A 16,910-nucleotide genomic window follows, 5' to 3' on the forward strand; every position below is an offset into this window, starting at 1 on the left:
TCTGGCCTTCTGTCAGTTGCTCTCCGTATGGATGGTTTCCAGTAAGAACCCAAATGGCCCTCACATCCCTGGGTTTGTTTAAAGATACTTCAGTGTACGTGCTCATGAGTGTACAATTTATAGTTAACTTTATTTTGAGTCAATTCCATTCATTCCTTTTCCACACATGGACCATGATTTTGTAAAAGGAAAGCATAAAATTCCCTCAAAACTTCTTACTTTAAGAATTTTGATCCTTCTTATCTAAAAGGCATCTTTTTTGTGTGTGTGTGTGCTTAAAAGTGCTTCAAATTCTTGAAGATTACCCCATTGCCTGCTCAGCTATTCCTCAAACAGGGGGAAACGTTTTTACTTTTTTTTATATAAAAAGCATCAAATAAATTAAAGTTAATTTCTGTGTATTTACTAAGGAAAGGGTGTCCTGTTTGAAGCGAGAGTACTAAACTTTCCTGCTTTGCAGCACTAAATTGTTGGGTTGGAACGCATTGTAATAGATACCTATAGTTTGTGCTACCATCCTTGAGAAAATGATTTTTTTTAATTTGTGTTTAACACAATCTAAGATTTTTTTTAAATGGGGGGGGTCGGTCTTTTCTGTTACATGTGAAGGAATTTAGTGTCACTTCTCTTTTTCGTGGCCTCTGTATCTGTAACATTTTAACTGTATACTTAGCCACCCAGATCGCGTAATCCATAAACAAAGCTGCGGTAAATGCTCTCGGATACTGACCTTTGTTCACTGGTTTCTAGAATAACAGAAAACATCTACCTACATTTTGTTCTTTTCTTAGATATGATGGTGAGTCTCACTGGATCCAGCTAATATTCCCCCTAAACATTCTGGTTATTTTGCAGAATGTAGTGCTTCTGTTGCTTTGAGAACAGATACAACTGGAAGAAATGATCCTTATAACATTAAAACTGGGTTTACTGCAAGTAAAAAAGTAAACCTAAAGGGTTACTTTAGGTTTATTGCAAGGATGAGAAGTATGTGCTAGAAAGTTGAGGCAGTGATCAGGAATAAAGTTTCAATCGCACTTTGTTTTAAACAGTCTCATTTCAGACATTGGTTTGGGTCAGTATAAACAAGATGGCCTACAGGGTATTTCATTCCTGTAACTTTATGGATCTGGCTCTGATTTTTCACCCCAGTATACTGCAGATACACACCACGGGCCTGCCAGAAACAGGACAGCTCTCAAAATTTAGAAATAGAATAGAAATTCTTATAAAGTATTTTAAGTATTTTTTAGTTTTAAAACACTGAATATGTCTTTATTCTCATGTTAATATTTGTTGAAAGAGAGAAAGAATAAGCTTCCGTCCTTCAGGGTTCAAAGTTACAGTCTGCATGGCAAATAAGAAAGTGTTAGACATACATAATAATCAGGACTAAGCATTAAGATTAATAAATACTTTCTGGAGGCTGAGAAGGAAGGAATATGTGCGTCTCTGAGTTAGGGAAGCAAGGAATCCCACACAAACCTTTCTAAGAACTAAGGAATGATTATAATAGATGGAAAAACGTAGGCTCCTTTAAAAAAAAAAAATCAGAAAGTTTGCTGGTGTTTGTTTTCTTTGCTTTCTACCAAGAGGGGAAAAAACAGTAGAGTTTTGCTAGGAAATACAGAATATGTAGAAAGAACAGATATCCTATGAGCTTAATGCCATAAATGGTGATGTATTCAAGTATATCCTTTTAGATAAGAGAAGATTACATGAAACCTTAAGAAAAAAAAACCCACTGAGTAACAAAATAAATACCTGAATATCTATAGTCAGAAGTTCTCCTTTTCACACATAAATCAATTTGTATATGAGGAAATCAAAGAAAAGAACCTTATACGTGCTTATAAATCAGAGTGCCTGGGTGCTGGGGTCCTTTCTGAACCTATTCTAAGTAACAGCAGTTGTTTTTATTTGAGATAAAACTCTGCTAGTTAGTTAAAATGTCTATTTTATTTTCTTTTGGCTGAGATAACTCATTGTGGTAATGCTGGATTTTTCATAGTTATGAGCAATTGTGCTTGGTAAGTGCATCTATTTTTAATTAATACAAATGGAAAAGAGCATTATTTAATAAAGATAATTTCATAGAAAAAGCTTTCAAAATATGAAGCTCATTGCTGGAACAATAATAAAATATAATCCCAAATGTAACAACCATGGAAAATAGATTCTTGAATTTGACAAACATATGTTAAGGAATATATATATATATATATATATATATATATATATATATATATATATATGTATACATATATGTATGTATTATATGTGTGTATATATGTGTGTATATATATGTATGTGTTTATATATGTGTGTGTATATGTATGTGTATACATGTATGTGTGTATATTTATGTGTGTGTATGTGTGTGTGTATGTGTGTGTATGTATGTGGGTGTGTGTGTATGTATATATATATATATGTATATATGTATATATGTATGTATGTATGTATACTGGCAAGTTTACTAGTTACTAGGTTGCTACACGGGTGAGTGAGTCTTTGTCCCAGCCCTCACAGACTCACAATCCATGGGAAGAAAAGACATGTAGACAGATTATTAGAATCTGACAGAGGTTCCAGATAACACTGAAATCCTTTTGTTCCAAACCTGAAGATACTGGATAAGCGTTAATCCCCTCTCAATTTGTGATGCATGATTGAGCTCAATTGACAGAAAAAATCTGCAGGTGTCAGAAGCAAAGAGGGGTGTGAACTGAAGCAGCAGCAGCCCTGGGCATTATGACCAGTCTGACCAGTTAGGGCTGGGGCTGGGTTTTAGTGCCCGCACAGGGAAAGAAGGCGAGACTTTAGGATGACATGAACTGGGGACCTGGAATTGAACTTCTGCCGCGAGATGGGACAGTCAGATGAGTGCCATTCAAGGGAAAGGAAATAAGACTAATTGAGTCAAACCTTTACCACCGGTAGATGAGAAAAGCTTTTCTCTGCCGTGACCTTGGGAAGGAACCCCAGGTCCCTTATAAGATGTCAGAATTCTGAAGCCTGTAACTCCAGCAGATTTAGAGTATAAATTGATACTGCCACTGGGCGTGGGAAGCTCCTACCTGAAATATTAGAATAAAAATGTATGCCCCATTAGAGCCTAGCAGAAGCAATTACAGTATCACTGCTGGGATCCTTCAACAGCCCAGACATCACAATATTCCCATGGAAAAAAACAGGTGACCCTTAGGATGAGCTCACAGTCAGTCCACAAGGAGGAGGATGTAACAGAGGAGATTACTTCTCTGAAGACTTAAGATCCTAGACGGGCAATATTTTCTTGAAGTTTTTAAAATAACTAAAGAGAGGAAGTATAAGGATCAGAAGGAAGAACAGTGGATACAGACAGGATAGTGTCATAGTTGAGAGTGTGGGGTCTGAAAATTAAGACAGGTGTCAGACTTCAGAAGAGAAATTGCAGCTTACATCACCAAGAGCTAATATCCCAAAAAAGAGCATTCCTAAAAATGGAGAAGAAGATAACAACTTAATGGGGGGTGGGGGGAATAGTCAAAACGGAAGATCATGGGGAAGAAATGTAGATAGTCTCTAAACATGAATCCATGCCCGACCGCACTCATATTAAGGTAAAGTCAAACTGAGGTGCTGTTTGGCCAAAATCAAGGAAGGGTTTAACAGCATATTCAGTTGACAGGGCTGCGCGTGTCACACACTCGTAAAACTCTACTGGTGGGAGCGCAAAATGCACACCTCCTGTGGAGGGAATTTGGCAAAACGTGTAATAACATTACTTAACTATGTTTTCACTTTTTGACCCAGAAGTGAAGCTTCTAGGAAGCTGTCCCAAAGACACATTTTCAAAATTTCAAAACACAATTTCAAAAACAAAATAACACACATACAAGGTAATTCCGTGTGTGCTACTATAGTGTTTGCTACAATATTTGTAGTAGCAGTAGATTAGAAATAACTCAGATACCCAACAGTGGGATACTGGTTGAATCAATTATAATACATCCAATGGAGTAGAGTACTGTGCAGCTGTAGAAGGGAATGGGAAACATCTCTATTGTTATGAAGTGACTACTTGAATATGTTGTTAAATGAAAAAGCAAGATGCAGAATAGTGTATTTAATATTCTACTTCTTATGTGAGAAAAGTGGGTAAATTCATAAATGTTTGTGAGAGTGTATGCTTGCTTACAGTTACATAAAGAACAATTTAAAGGTAAATTTAAAATTTACACCCAAAATTTCCTATGAAAAGAGGAAGGGAATAGGATAGAGAAGGCAGGATTGAAAGCAAGTCTTCTCTGAAAGTACCTCGTTATACCTCGTTATATAGTTTTGACTCTAGAATCATACGGATGTTTTACATAATCAAAAATAAAATTACATCAGAAAGAGGGGAAAGCAATTCCTGAATTTTGTAAACAAACTGAAACAAATGAATCCAGTTGTTTATTAAATTGTTGCATAGTCACATGCAGCAGAGAATTAGTTCAACTAACCTTATATATTACAGATTTTTCTCTGTACATTCTCAATAAGATATACTCCAATGAGAAGAAAATATAATGCAGAGAAATTTTAAAGTTCATTCTGAAGGCATATTGATAGTGATTACGTTGATATTGGTATTTTCAAAGAATTAAATTGATGGATAAAGCAAATAAAAAGTAATTTATGTCATTATTGTTAGGAACCAAGGTTTTTCAGCATAAGAGGAAAAAATATATATAAAGTGTAAAATCAAAGACGTTAAGTAAGAACTTATTCTTTAAGATGCAGACCTAGAATCTTAAATCTAAATCAAAAATATCACTGTTAATTTATAATTTTCTCCCTCTTAATAAGAAGGAAAGTTTTTCCTACCTCTCAGCTGAAACAACCAGGAAGCAGTGATCCAGCAGCACTGAGCACCCAGTACCCGCTCCTGTCCCACTGAATGAGTGAGCTCTTTGGTAAACCAGCTGATTCCAGATGTGGGGCAAGAAATGTACAAGACGAGCTTAGCGCATGTTTGCCGGAACGCAAGAGTAATGTCATGTCAGAAGGACACAGAAAGTCTGCTACCGTACACAGAATGCACAGGATGGTTATTCCTTCCACATTTTGGTCCTAATCAGGACCAAAATTAAACTATCTAACTGATTTCTTTAAAAAGCAAAACAAAGTCAGTAGGAAGCACACTTTTCTATTAGACCTTGCACTCCAGCTGAGAAAATAAATAGGATGTGAAGGTAGTCTGACCTGACTGCTGTCGGGCTAAATTCAGCACAGTTGTCTCCTCTAATCTAGTTGCCATCCCCTGCCTACCACACTGCTTCACGGGAGTCCCCCCAACGCTGTCCAACCAGTGGAAAAGGAGCTTTCCCAGCTAGAAGGATAATCTTCAGTCAAGTGTGTATAAAATGAACAACTCAAGAATAATTAATGGGGCTCCCCTGGTGGCGCAGTGGTTGAGAGTCCGCCTGCCGATGCAGGGGACACGGGTTCGTGCCCCGGTCCGGGAAGATCCCACATGCCGTGGAGCGGCTGGGCCCGTGAGCCATGGCCGCTGAGCCTGCGCATCCGGAGCCTGTGCTCCGCAACGGGAGAGGCCACAACGGTGAGAGGCCCACGTTCCGCAAAAAAAAAAAAAAAAAAAAAAAAAACCAAAAAAACTAAAAAATAGAATAATTAATGACTACTTATACTTTTTCATGAAATGAAGTTTAACATAAAGCTCATAGGTAATTTGTTGAAATTTTGCTAAGTTTATAACCAACAGAGTCCAACCCACCTGAAAACGGTGAAGATCATGCTTTTCTCATTTTGTATATCAAATACCAAAATAGCAAATTAAAGTTTAATTAAAATTCACTATAGTAAAATGATTTCTAAAGTTTAACAAATGTAGGCAGAAATAATTTTAATGCTTGGCCACTCCCGTTGCGTAGCACAGGCTCCGGATGCGCAGGCTCAGCGGCCATGGCTCACGGGCCCAGCCGCTCCGCGGCATGTGGGATCTTCCCGGACCGGGGCACGAACCCGTGTCCCCTGCATCGGCAGGCGGACTCTCAACCACTGCGCCACCAGGGAAGCCCTTAATGCTTTCTTAAAGATAATTATAATTGGAAATAATGCTAGTTAGGTTAAGACTTATTTATGATATGTTTTCTAAAATATCTCAGAATATTTCTAAGTAGTAGTTTTTCTAAAACTCATTTAGGTAGGTTAATAGCGTTATCAGAAACCAGAAAGGAAAGATTAGTGAACAACCAGGTAACTCTGATCAGAATTCCAACCTTTTAATACCTGGGTTTGAATAACCAACATGTACTGTTTCTTAGCCTAACTAAGTATTTTTCTGTGAAACATATAGTTTCTGTACCACTTTTTTTGAGCATTGACATCTTAGTCCTAAAAGAAAAGATTAACAGAATAAATGATGAACCTTTCCTCTGGGAGGGTATGTATACCTATATACACAGATATGTGTTTACAGCTTAAAAAGTTTATCTCAGCAAGTTTCCTCCTGTCCTTTTTTTTTTCTCCTTCCTTCCTTCAAACAACTTTATTCTTCATGTCGTGGGACCATGGGAGTTCGGCTCTCTGCACATGCACGTGGCATGGTTCAAGAGCGAAAATATTTGGATATAAAGTACCTTCCATGCTTGCTGGTCTTAGTCTTAAGAAGAGCGTAGAACAAGAGATTCTTGAGCAGAGTGTCGTTTATATGGTCTGTATAATATCTACTGCACTGCGAGCTGTCCGATACTTAGTGCTCAACTTCTGACTGTGCAGGAAACAGACTTCACACCAAATTAATGAATATTTGACCTGGGAACACTAGTTAACTTTGATAAACCTCATGTCTTTCAGAAATGGAGACCCTCTTAGGGCTATTTCTTCATTCGCTTACATGGATCAAATAAGTAACCTGTGGTCTTATCTGTCTCCTGTGATCAGTTCTTGTGCGAGGCCTTCATTCTCATTCCTGAGGAATACTTGAGATACATCCTGCCTTGAAAGTGGATTTGCATGTGCTTTATTAGTTCTTCTCTAAGATTTTAAACTCACACTCGGTATCAGGCGTTAAGACTGCGTGTCATGCTCTAAGATAATAACTATCCACGTGTACTTTTGCTGCAGGGTCCTGTTAAAGTCCCCGGGGAAGTGTTTCTTACCCACGTGAAAGTGAGTGAGGTGCAGCATGTTGTCACTTTCCGGTGCGCCCCTTTGCCCTTTGCTCTCTCCCTCATGCTTCCCCAGAGCTGCCTTGCAGACGACTCTCCATTTGTCATAAGTACGGCTTGACATAAGAAAGAGTGCCCTACATATTTTCAAGGTCCCTCTAAGTCATCTCAGAAAAGAGAAATTTGATATCACAGACAATTTCTTGATAAGTATTTTTTCTGCTGTCATTATATCCTGGAGGGAGGAACTGGCTTAGAAATGTTCATATATTACTAGGGGAAAATGTAAAGAGCCCAAATGCCCGGCAATATGGGACTTGTTAAACATCTATTCAACTGAATACCATGCAGCCAGTTAAAATTAGGTTTTAGAGTGATACGTAACGCCATGAAAAGAAATGTTCATAACGATGGTGACAGCTGAAATTTATTGGGTGTCGATTGTACGCCAGGCACCTTTCTAAGAGCTTGTATTACCTCGGTTAATCCTAACAACAGTCTTATGGGGAGAAGGTATTGTTCTCATTTTAAAGGTGAGGAAATTGAGGCTCCGAGTAGCTTGCCCCAGCTGAGCTAGCTGGTAAGAGGCAGAACTAGAATTCAGGCCCAGACACTTGGGCCCTACCCTTGCTCAGGCATCATTATGTGAAAAAATACCGAAGAAGAATCTCTCTAAACTTTTTTATGGATCTAGACAAAATGTTTTAAATTCATCTAGAAAAGAAAATGTGTCAATCAGATTTTGACAAAGCAGAATTGGTAGAGAAGGACAACATGTCCTACCAGGTATCAAAATATACCATAAGATATAGCAATTTAAAAAATACCATATCATAGCAGAAATAGAGAATAAATCGGAAAAGCATGCTACTTTTTATGTTCATAGTGAAGGGGCTGAACAGGTGCACCTAAATATTAACAATGATTATCACTGGTTAGAGGGATTTACAGGTAATTTTTCTTTTTTCTTTTTGTGTTTTAGATTATCTACAGTGAACATTTTTGAATCATATAATGTTAACAAATGTATTTTTAATGCTTTTAAAACTTCAGGTTTTAACAATATTGCTGTTTGATTTTATGCATAGTGTTTGTACCGTGCATTTTCTAAATTGCTTGCTTTGCAAAGGGAATTCTCTAAAATGTTTTATACATATATATATATTACATTCACCTGGGTTTTAAATTAACCAAGCACATAGAATTACCAATCCAGTCCTCCATTCTGGTGAACATGGAGAAGAGGCAGTGGGATAATAATCCTCTTCTGGTCTAGGGTTGAAGAGAAGGATTTCAGAATCTTCAATTCATTTCCAAAACCTGAATTGTTTACTGGTGGTGTAAAGAAAAGCTATTGAATTTTAATATATAGCTTCTGTCTGGTCACCTTGCTGAACTTTATTGTAAATTGTAATCATTTTTCAATTGATTCTCTTGGATTTTCTAGGTATATAATGATTTCATTTACAGATAATGATAACTTTTCCCCCAATATTTATGGTCTGTATGTTATACAACATCCCCCCCCAAATGGAATAGTTGTTAAAAAGGGTGAGTAATTTTATGGTAACCTGGAAAGATGGGTCCTATATATTGATATCATGAAGTGAAAAAATAGAGTTAGCAGAGTTCTATCCTATATGTAGTATAATCCAGTCCTTACTTTAAAAAATAAAAACAAGCACTGCAATAAAGTGCTTACTTTAGGGAGGTTGCTCCTCCCTCCAGAATTCCTGTGGAAATTTAGGTGCTTGTCTTAGCCTGCTCGGGCTGCCATAACGAAGTACCGTAGACTGAGTGACTTAAACAACAGAAATTTATTTTCTCACCATTCCGGAGGCTGGGAAGTCCCAGATCAAGGTGCCAGCTGCCTTGGTTCCTGGAAGAGCCCTCTTCCTGGCTCACGGAGGCCTCCTCCTCACCATGTCCCCACGCGGCAGGGGGACTCATCTCCCGCTTCCTCTTCTTACAGGGCCGCAGTCCCATCAGATTAGGGCCCCACCTTATGACCTCACTGAACCCTAATTTATCTCCTAAAGGCTGTCTGCAGACACAGTCGGCTTGGGGGTCAGGGCCTCAACATGAATTTTGAGGGGACCCAGTTCAGTCCATAATAGTGTCTAAACTTTCTTCCCCCAATATCCTCAGAAATCCTATGTTTAACTTACTTTATTTCGGACAGGATTCGTTTTATCCTTTCTTAGGACATTCTTAAGGCACTTGTTACTTCGCAGTGTGTCACAGAAATTTTACCTAAATTTAACCTTATGCATCGTTTCCTCTTAGACACAAAATCGGATGAAGCTCATGGCCGACAATTATGAGGACGACCACTTCAGATCCTCCCATTCCAGTCAAACCAATCATAAACCCTCCCCAGACCAGGTAAGACTGCTTTTGATTGTCTTGTGAAAACCAGTATGCTTTTATTTTGATATATTTTGTACTAGCACATTACAGATTCTGGGGTACGAGTTAGAAAAATAAAAATAATCAGTTTCTGAAAACTTTCTTTTTTTTAACACAGAGTCAGTTTCTGTAGAGGAAGGTGGTACATGATTCTGAATATTTTAAGAGGAGATACTCAGCAGATTTGAGGACACTAAAGAATCCTTGAGATGAGAAAAAAATTTAATCTTCTCAGAGATACTCACTAATTTGTAACTGTCCTGCTTTTCTTATTTAAGAAACTGTCCTGCCTCAGCAGAAAAACAAAACTCTCCTTGTAAGCTCAGTGAGGCACACACAGTGCAACATAACGGTAATAACTATTGAATATTATTTAACTGCAAATTTTAAGATCTCTGCTCATCACCTAGTCGACGTGAAGATTGAAACTTAGTTCTTCGCTCCCATTTCCTTGGTGGATCCCTCCATCTATGTCATTCTTAAATTGTTGCCTTCAATTTCTCATCAATGCAAAAGAGGCAGTGATGAGTCAGCCTGAAGGGGAACCATATTCAATGCCAGTTTTTTTGGAAGAAAGAAACTCTCCCAAGATCTTGAATATGATGGATGGGGGAGAGTAGTGAACAGATTACCTCATATCCCATTGCCAAAAGTCAGATTTCAACATCTCCATCACACTCAATCTTAAAATATACGGCTGAGGGAGAAAAATAATAGTTAAGTAATTACATCCATATGACTGAAGAGTCAAGGAAAACTCCCCCACTGAGCGTCTCCTCCAAACGATAGCATAGCTTTGTCTTAGGAGAAGAAAAAGAAATATTGCAGGTGAAAGCAGCAATAATATCGAAAATGCAATTTTGTTCTAAGATTCGGAAGGTATAGTCATGGTTTGATGACATTTCCTAGCCAGTTGCGGCAGGCCTTATATTTTAGAGGGAAAGCAGTACAATCTTTGACGCAGGCAGAATGGAGAGCCGTCTGCCTGATGTCAGCAGTCTGTCCCTCTGCCAGACATCACTTTGCTTGTTCTGCCTGCTTCTTGATACCTGGCATTAAGTTTATGCCAGTGTGTGTAAGACGAGTACTAGATCCTTTCCTTGAAACAGGTTTCGCTCATACATACAAGGAATTGGATACCTCGCAGTAGTGGGAGGCAAACAGGAATGGGGAAAGGTTGAGGAAAAGGCAAAAAATAAAGAAAAGCCTCTCACTTGATAATGTTGCCCAGATCCAGCAGTGGATAGAGAGAGCGTCTCGGAGAGGTCGGAAGGCTGGAAGTACAGTGACAAACTAATTACGAGTCAGAGCCTCATGTAAAAAGGGTCAGGAGGTTAGAGACTGTTTGCTGCTGCTACAGTGTGCTTGTGTCTCTGTTTTGAATACTAACCAGCTCTTTTCGTTCCCACGCTGCTCTGGGGTCTCTGCCGTCCCGTAGGACGAGGAGGAGGGCATATGGGCATAGCCGTCCACGTGCTCCTAGGGCAGCCATTTGTTCAGCACGGTGAGAAAGGCTCTCCTTAACTACAGACATGCGTGCTGTTTGTTTGCTGTCACTTTTTTTCACACGATCATCTCACGCTTGTTTCTCTGTAACTCACTAAATCCTTGGTGTGCTCTCTGCCTTCTCATCTCACCTGATTCCTGTGTATATTGCTATGCTTCTGACATAGTGGGCTTTGGGGTTTTGGCTTTTTTTTCTTGTTGTGTGTTAATAGTCACTTTTATAATTTCTTTTATGCATTTTTGGGAGAACTTCCAGGGCATGTAACTATTGATAAATTTCTCCTGTTGTTATTTTATTTATAAACTACTCTGTCTAGCATGATATTACAGTGTCCTGGTAAGGTTTATAGTGACTTACATCAAACTGGAAATAGAAAATTGATCAGATACTCTGCCAGTAGGTTTGGGATATACTTTTTATGATAAGTTAAAGTATATAGTCTTAAAAAAAAAAACAAAAAACCTGTACTGTGGACTAAAACCTTTAGTTTCTGTCTATAGAAGAATGCTCTGCATTCTCAGGGTCAGTAATTCTTCCAGAGTGCCTACCCTGGACAACCCCTAGAGCTTGGATATTACCCCCAAACTGTCCTTATAAATAAAGAGAAATAAAGAAGCAAAAGAAGGCTTTTTAAAAGGTCGGTCTCCAGAGTTCTTTTTCCCTCTTTTATGGATTGCTGCCGTGTTAAACGGTTGCCAGGACACTGTCTAGATTCTCCCTTCCAGGCCAATTGGCTAGAAAATATAGTCCAGCTGTGTCAGTATCTCTCTTTGATCCCATGCCCTGGAGGTTTGACTGAGGAAATCCTTTTCTTAGAAAAAATAATAATTATGATGAGTAAGTTCACACGTATTGGTGGCCTTGCACCCCTGGATTCACTGCCCGTGCTTATTGGCGATCTCACTCTTCTGGAGTTGTTTCTTCCTGAAGAGTCTGTGTCTTGGTGTCACCCTCCTTAAAATGATGAGGGTCGTGTAGACCTCTCGCTGCAAACACAGCCGAGGAGAACAATGAGGTAAGTTGTGGAGAGAGGCGTGCACTGTGAAGACGGGAGACTTTCCATGTGGCTTTATCCCGAGGCTGTGAAAGAAGCTGAGATGCGTGCTGCCAACCACAGAGCTCTTTGGGTCTCTGTTCCTGCCCTGCAGAGAGGTTCATCCGTACCATTTTTCTAGATTCCACATACGTGCATTAATATACAGTATTTGCTTTTCTCTTTCTGACTTACTTCACTCTGTATGACAGACTCTAGGTCCATCTGCACAGAAGTAGAGGACGGGCGTGTGGACACAGGGGGTGGGGAAAGGGGTGTGGGATGAATTGGGAGATTAGGTTTGACATAAATGCACTACCATGTGTAAAACAGATAGCCAGTGGGAACCTGCTGTATAGCACAGGGAGCGCAGCTTGGTGCTCACTGGGGACCTAGATGGGTGGGATGGCGGGCGTGGGAGGGAGGCCCAAGGGGGAGGGGATATGTGTATACCTAAAGCTGATCCACTTCGCTGTGCAGCAGAAACTAACGCAACCTTGTAAAGCAATTATACTCCAATTAAAAAAAAGCTCTTTGAACCCCGCACGCCAGACAGAGCTGCAGCTGAGCAAGTCCGTGTGCTATTCTCTTTATCTACACTACGCGCTGGCGGGGGGGGGGGGGGGGGGGGGCGGTGGAGCTGGGCATCGTGGAGCCTGTTGGGGCCACGCAGGAGCTGAATGCAGTTCAGCAGGCTCCTCCGCCAGTGTGAAGCTGCCTTGTCTGTTCCGGCAGAACACAGGAGCTTCTGTGCAGGCCTCAGCAGGAAGCCCAGCCCCGCTGGTGTCATAGGAAACACGGCCCATAGGTAACCTCACCAGGAGACTGAGAAATGAGCCACCTTCACATGACCTTGTTCCTGAGTCTCCGTTCTCCTCTCTCTTCTCCCACAATAGAATCTAACTCCTAACAAGTGTTCAGATGCTACCAATTTTTTTTTAATTATTGCACTATTGATCTTACTGCACTAAAATATTAACAGTCGTTGGTTTAACAAAGTGCAGTTGCAATTAGCTGGCCACAGCTGGAGTTTCTGTGGTAGAGTATTTCAAGTTTTCTAAAATGTGCTGTGAATATAATTATATTATAAAGGTTTTACCTAAAGAAATGCATGAGTGATCCCTAAACATTGCCCAAGTCTTGACGTGCTAATCCACTTTACTTGCTAATTCTACAGAGAACAGATTTTCTTAACAAAATTTCAAGCTTTTGAAGTTGATGATTTGCCTTATCAAACTTAAGAACATAAATAATGTTTTTTGTGTAAAAATTTTTGAAAACACCATGTGTACCAGCAAAGTATGAGCCTTACTAGATGTAACCATTTCTCAGACTTATGCTTTATGGCCCAGAAAATGATCATCTTGGTGAACTTACCATGAGCTCTTGAAAAGAATGCTATTCTTTAGTTATTGCACACAGTCTTCTGTAAATATTGATAGGTCCAGGTGGCTGACAGGGTTGTTCAGATCTCCTATGACTTTACTAAAAATTGGCAGGGGGGTGGGGGGCAGTCTATTAAATGCTGAGAGAGGAGTATTAAAATCTCCAGGTATAATTGGAATTATTCTATTTGTCCTTTGAATTCTCAATTTTTGCTTCATGTATTTTGAAGCTCTGTTATTATTTGCACACCCATTTTTGATTGTTGTATACTCTTGATCAACTGACCTCCCTGTCATTATGAGATATCCCTCTTTATTTTCCAGGAATATTCTTTGTCTTCAAATCTGCTTTATTAGTCTTAAGTCAACAAGGAGCAGTGTAAACTAACACGAAAAGTCACTCTGTCTTGTCTGGCAATAACAGGCATTCAATTAATACTTATTGAATATTGACTTTCTAGAGTTTTCTGGAGAGCAGATTGCCAGATAACATCATTTCCTTTATAGATAAAAGAATATGTTTCTTTTTTATGCTGTTATTTTAGACATCTCGCAGAGCAGCGGTCCCCAACCTTTTTGGCACCAGGGACCGGTTTTGTGGAAGGAAGTTTTTCCCCGGACCAGGGGTTGGGGAGTGGGGGGATGGTTTCGGGATGATTCAAGCACAGTACATTTATTGTGCATTTTATTATTATTTCTATTATTTATTTCTACTTTATTGTTATTTCTGTTATTATTACATTGTGATATATAATGAAATAATTATACAACTCACCATAATGCAGAGTCAGTGGGAGCTTGTTTTCACTTGCCACTCACTGATAGGGTTTTGAAATGAGTCTGCAAGCAATTGATTTATTATGGTCTCTGTGCAGTCAAACCTCTGCTAATGATGATCTGCATTTGCAGCCGCTCCCCAGCGCTAGCATCAGCGCCTCAGCTCCGCCTCAGGTCATCAGGCATTAGATTCTCACAAGGAGCACGCAACCTAGATCCCTCGCATGCGCAGTTCACAGTAGGGTTCGCGCTCCTATGAGAATCTAATGCCGCAGCTGATCTGACAGGAGGTGGAGCTCAGGCGGTAATGCGAGCGATGGGGAGCGGCTGTAAATACAGATGAAGCTTCGCTCGCTTGCCCGCCACTCCCCTCCTGCTATGCGGCGCTGTTCCTAACAGGCCATGACCAGTAGCGGTCCGTGGCCCAGGGGTTGGGGATCCCTGTCATAGAGGATGAGATGCTATGGATAAAAAGGTATTTACTTTAGGAAGTTAGTAACCTCCCAGGTTAACTGTGCATTGGCCCTAGGCTTGTGATATTTAACACTGAAGGAAGAAAAAGAAAAAGAACCTTATAATAATATAGTGAGGAGGTACTCCAAGTTAAATCATAAGAGAAAATAATCATCTGGTTGCACACACAGTGTAGAATGGTTTCGGTAGAGAGGTAATAGAAGAATGGGAGCTTTACAAGCACCTGACTTCAATGATCCTTGCCTACATTTTGACTATTCTCCTGACGTTTATTTAAACCAAAGCTCATTCTCTATGTGGCAACCCCCTCCTCCCCCATTTCTTGAGATATAAGTGATAAATAGCATTGTATTAATCCAAGATGCACAACATAATGATTTGGTATATGTATATATTGCCAAATGATCACCACAGTGAGTTTCGTTAACATCTGTCACCTCACATAATTACAGTTTTTTTTCTTGTGATGAGAACTTTAAGGTCTACTCTTTTAATAACTTTCAGATATACAGTAGACACCATGCCTTATGTCCCCAGGGCATATTTATCATATAACTGGAAGTTTACACCTTTTGACCCCCTCAACCGTTTTACCCACCCCCAAACCCCACCACGGACAACTGCCAGATGTGTTCCCTGTATCTATGAGTTTGGTTTTTCTAGGTTCCACGTGTAAGTGAGATTGTAGACTATTTGTCTTTTTCTTTGTCTGACTTATTTCACTAAGCATAATACCCTCAAGGTCCATCCATGTTGTCACAAATGGCAGGATTTTCTTCTTTTTTATTGGCTGAATAATATTACTCTGTGTGTGTGTGTGTGTGTGTGTGTGTGTGTGTGTGTACAGTTGGCCCTTCAACAACACAGGTTTGAACTGCACAGGTCCACTTATACGTAGATTTTTTTTTTTTGGCAATAGTAAATAGTATAGTCCTACACAATGGGCAGTGGGTTGGATCTGCAGTTATGGAACGATGGGTACAGAGGCACCACAGAACAAAAGGCCAACTATAAGTTATACACAGATTTTTGGCTCTTCAGAGGGTCAGTGCCCCTAACCCCTGCATTTTTCAAGGGTAACTGTATATACACCACATTTTTCTTTATCCATCAGTGGACAGTTAGGTTGTCTGTGTGTCTTCGCTGTTATAAATAACACTGCAAGGAACACAGGCGTGCAGATATCTTTTCAAGATAGTGATTTTATTTCCTTTGGATATATACTCAGAAGTGGAATTACAGGATCATATGGTAGTTCTGTTTTGAATTTTTGAGGAATCTCCATGCTGTTTTCCATAGTGGCTGCATCAATTTACATTCCCACCAACAGTGCACAAGAGTTCCCTTTTCTCCACATCCTCACCATCACTTATCACTTGTCTTTTTGGTAATAACCAACAAGTGTGAGGTGATTTCATTGTGGTTTTGATTTGCATTTCCCTCATGATTAGTTATGTTGAGTGCCTTTTCATGTACCTGTTGGCCATCTGTATGTCTTTTTGGAAAAATGTCTATTTAGATCTTCTGCCCACTTTTAGTTGAATTTTTTGCTATTGAGTTGTATGACTTCTTTATAAATTTTGGATATTAGCCCCTTATCAGATATATGATTTGCAAATATTTTCTCCCATTCACTAGGTTGTCTTCATTTTGTTGATGGTTTCCTTTGCTGTGAAGAAGCTTTTTAGTTTGATGTAGTCCCACTAGTTTATTTTTGCTTTTGTTGCTTGTGCTTTTGGTGTCAGATTCAAAAATTCATTCCCAAGATCTATGTCAAGGAGCTTACCACCTATGTTTTCTTATAGGAGTTTTATGGTTTCAGGTCTCACATTCAAGGCTTTCATCCTTTTTGAGTTAATTTTTGTGTATGGTGTAAGATTTTGGTCCAGTTTTATTCTTTTGCATGTAACTGTCCAGTTTTCCAGTACCATTTATTGAAAAGACTGTCCTTTCTCCATTGTATATTCTTGGCTCCTTTGTCATAAATTAATTGACCAATATATCCATGGGTTTATTTCTGGGCTGTCTATTCTGTTCCATTGATCTATATGTCTCTTTTTATGCCAGTACCATACTGTTTTAATTACTATAGCTTTGAAATATATTTGAAATCAGGGAGCATAATGCCTCCAGTTTCGTTCTTCTTTCTCAAGATTTCTTTGGCT

The 16,910-nt window shown here is 39.4% G+C and overlaps 1 protein-coding gene across 12 annotated transcripts in view; it reads left to right on the forward strand.

Annotated features, from left to right (window-relative positions):
- The window catches only part of ERC1 (ELKS/RAB6-interacting/CAST family member 1), a 399,110-nt gene that overhangs the window by 331,127 nt on the left and 51,073 nt on the right, over positions 1–16,910 (forward strand). For 8 of the 12 annotated variants that reach the window (XM_079937377.1, XM_079937384.1, XM_079937381.1 and 5 more), the window contains one exon: positions 9,447–9,545. In XM_079937377.1, the coding sequence (XP_079793503.1) occupies positions 9,447–9,545 (99 nt within the window). Of the gene's footprint in view, positions 1–9,446; positions 9,546–11,007; positions 12,357–16,910 lie in introns of those variants that run through there. The other 4 variants (XM_079937388.1, XM_079937379.1, XM_079937380.1 and 1 more) reach the window with 2 other exon arrangements.

The sequence above is a fragment of the Stenella coeruleoalba genome (assembly GCF_951394435.1).
Source record: "Stenella coeruleoalba genome assembly, chromosome: 11".
Taxonomy (NCBI): Eukaryota; Metazoa; Chordata; class Mammalia; order Artiodactyla; family Delphinidae; genus Stenella; species Stenella coeruleoalba.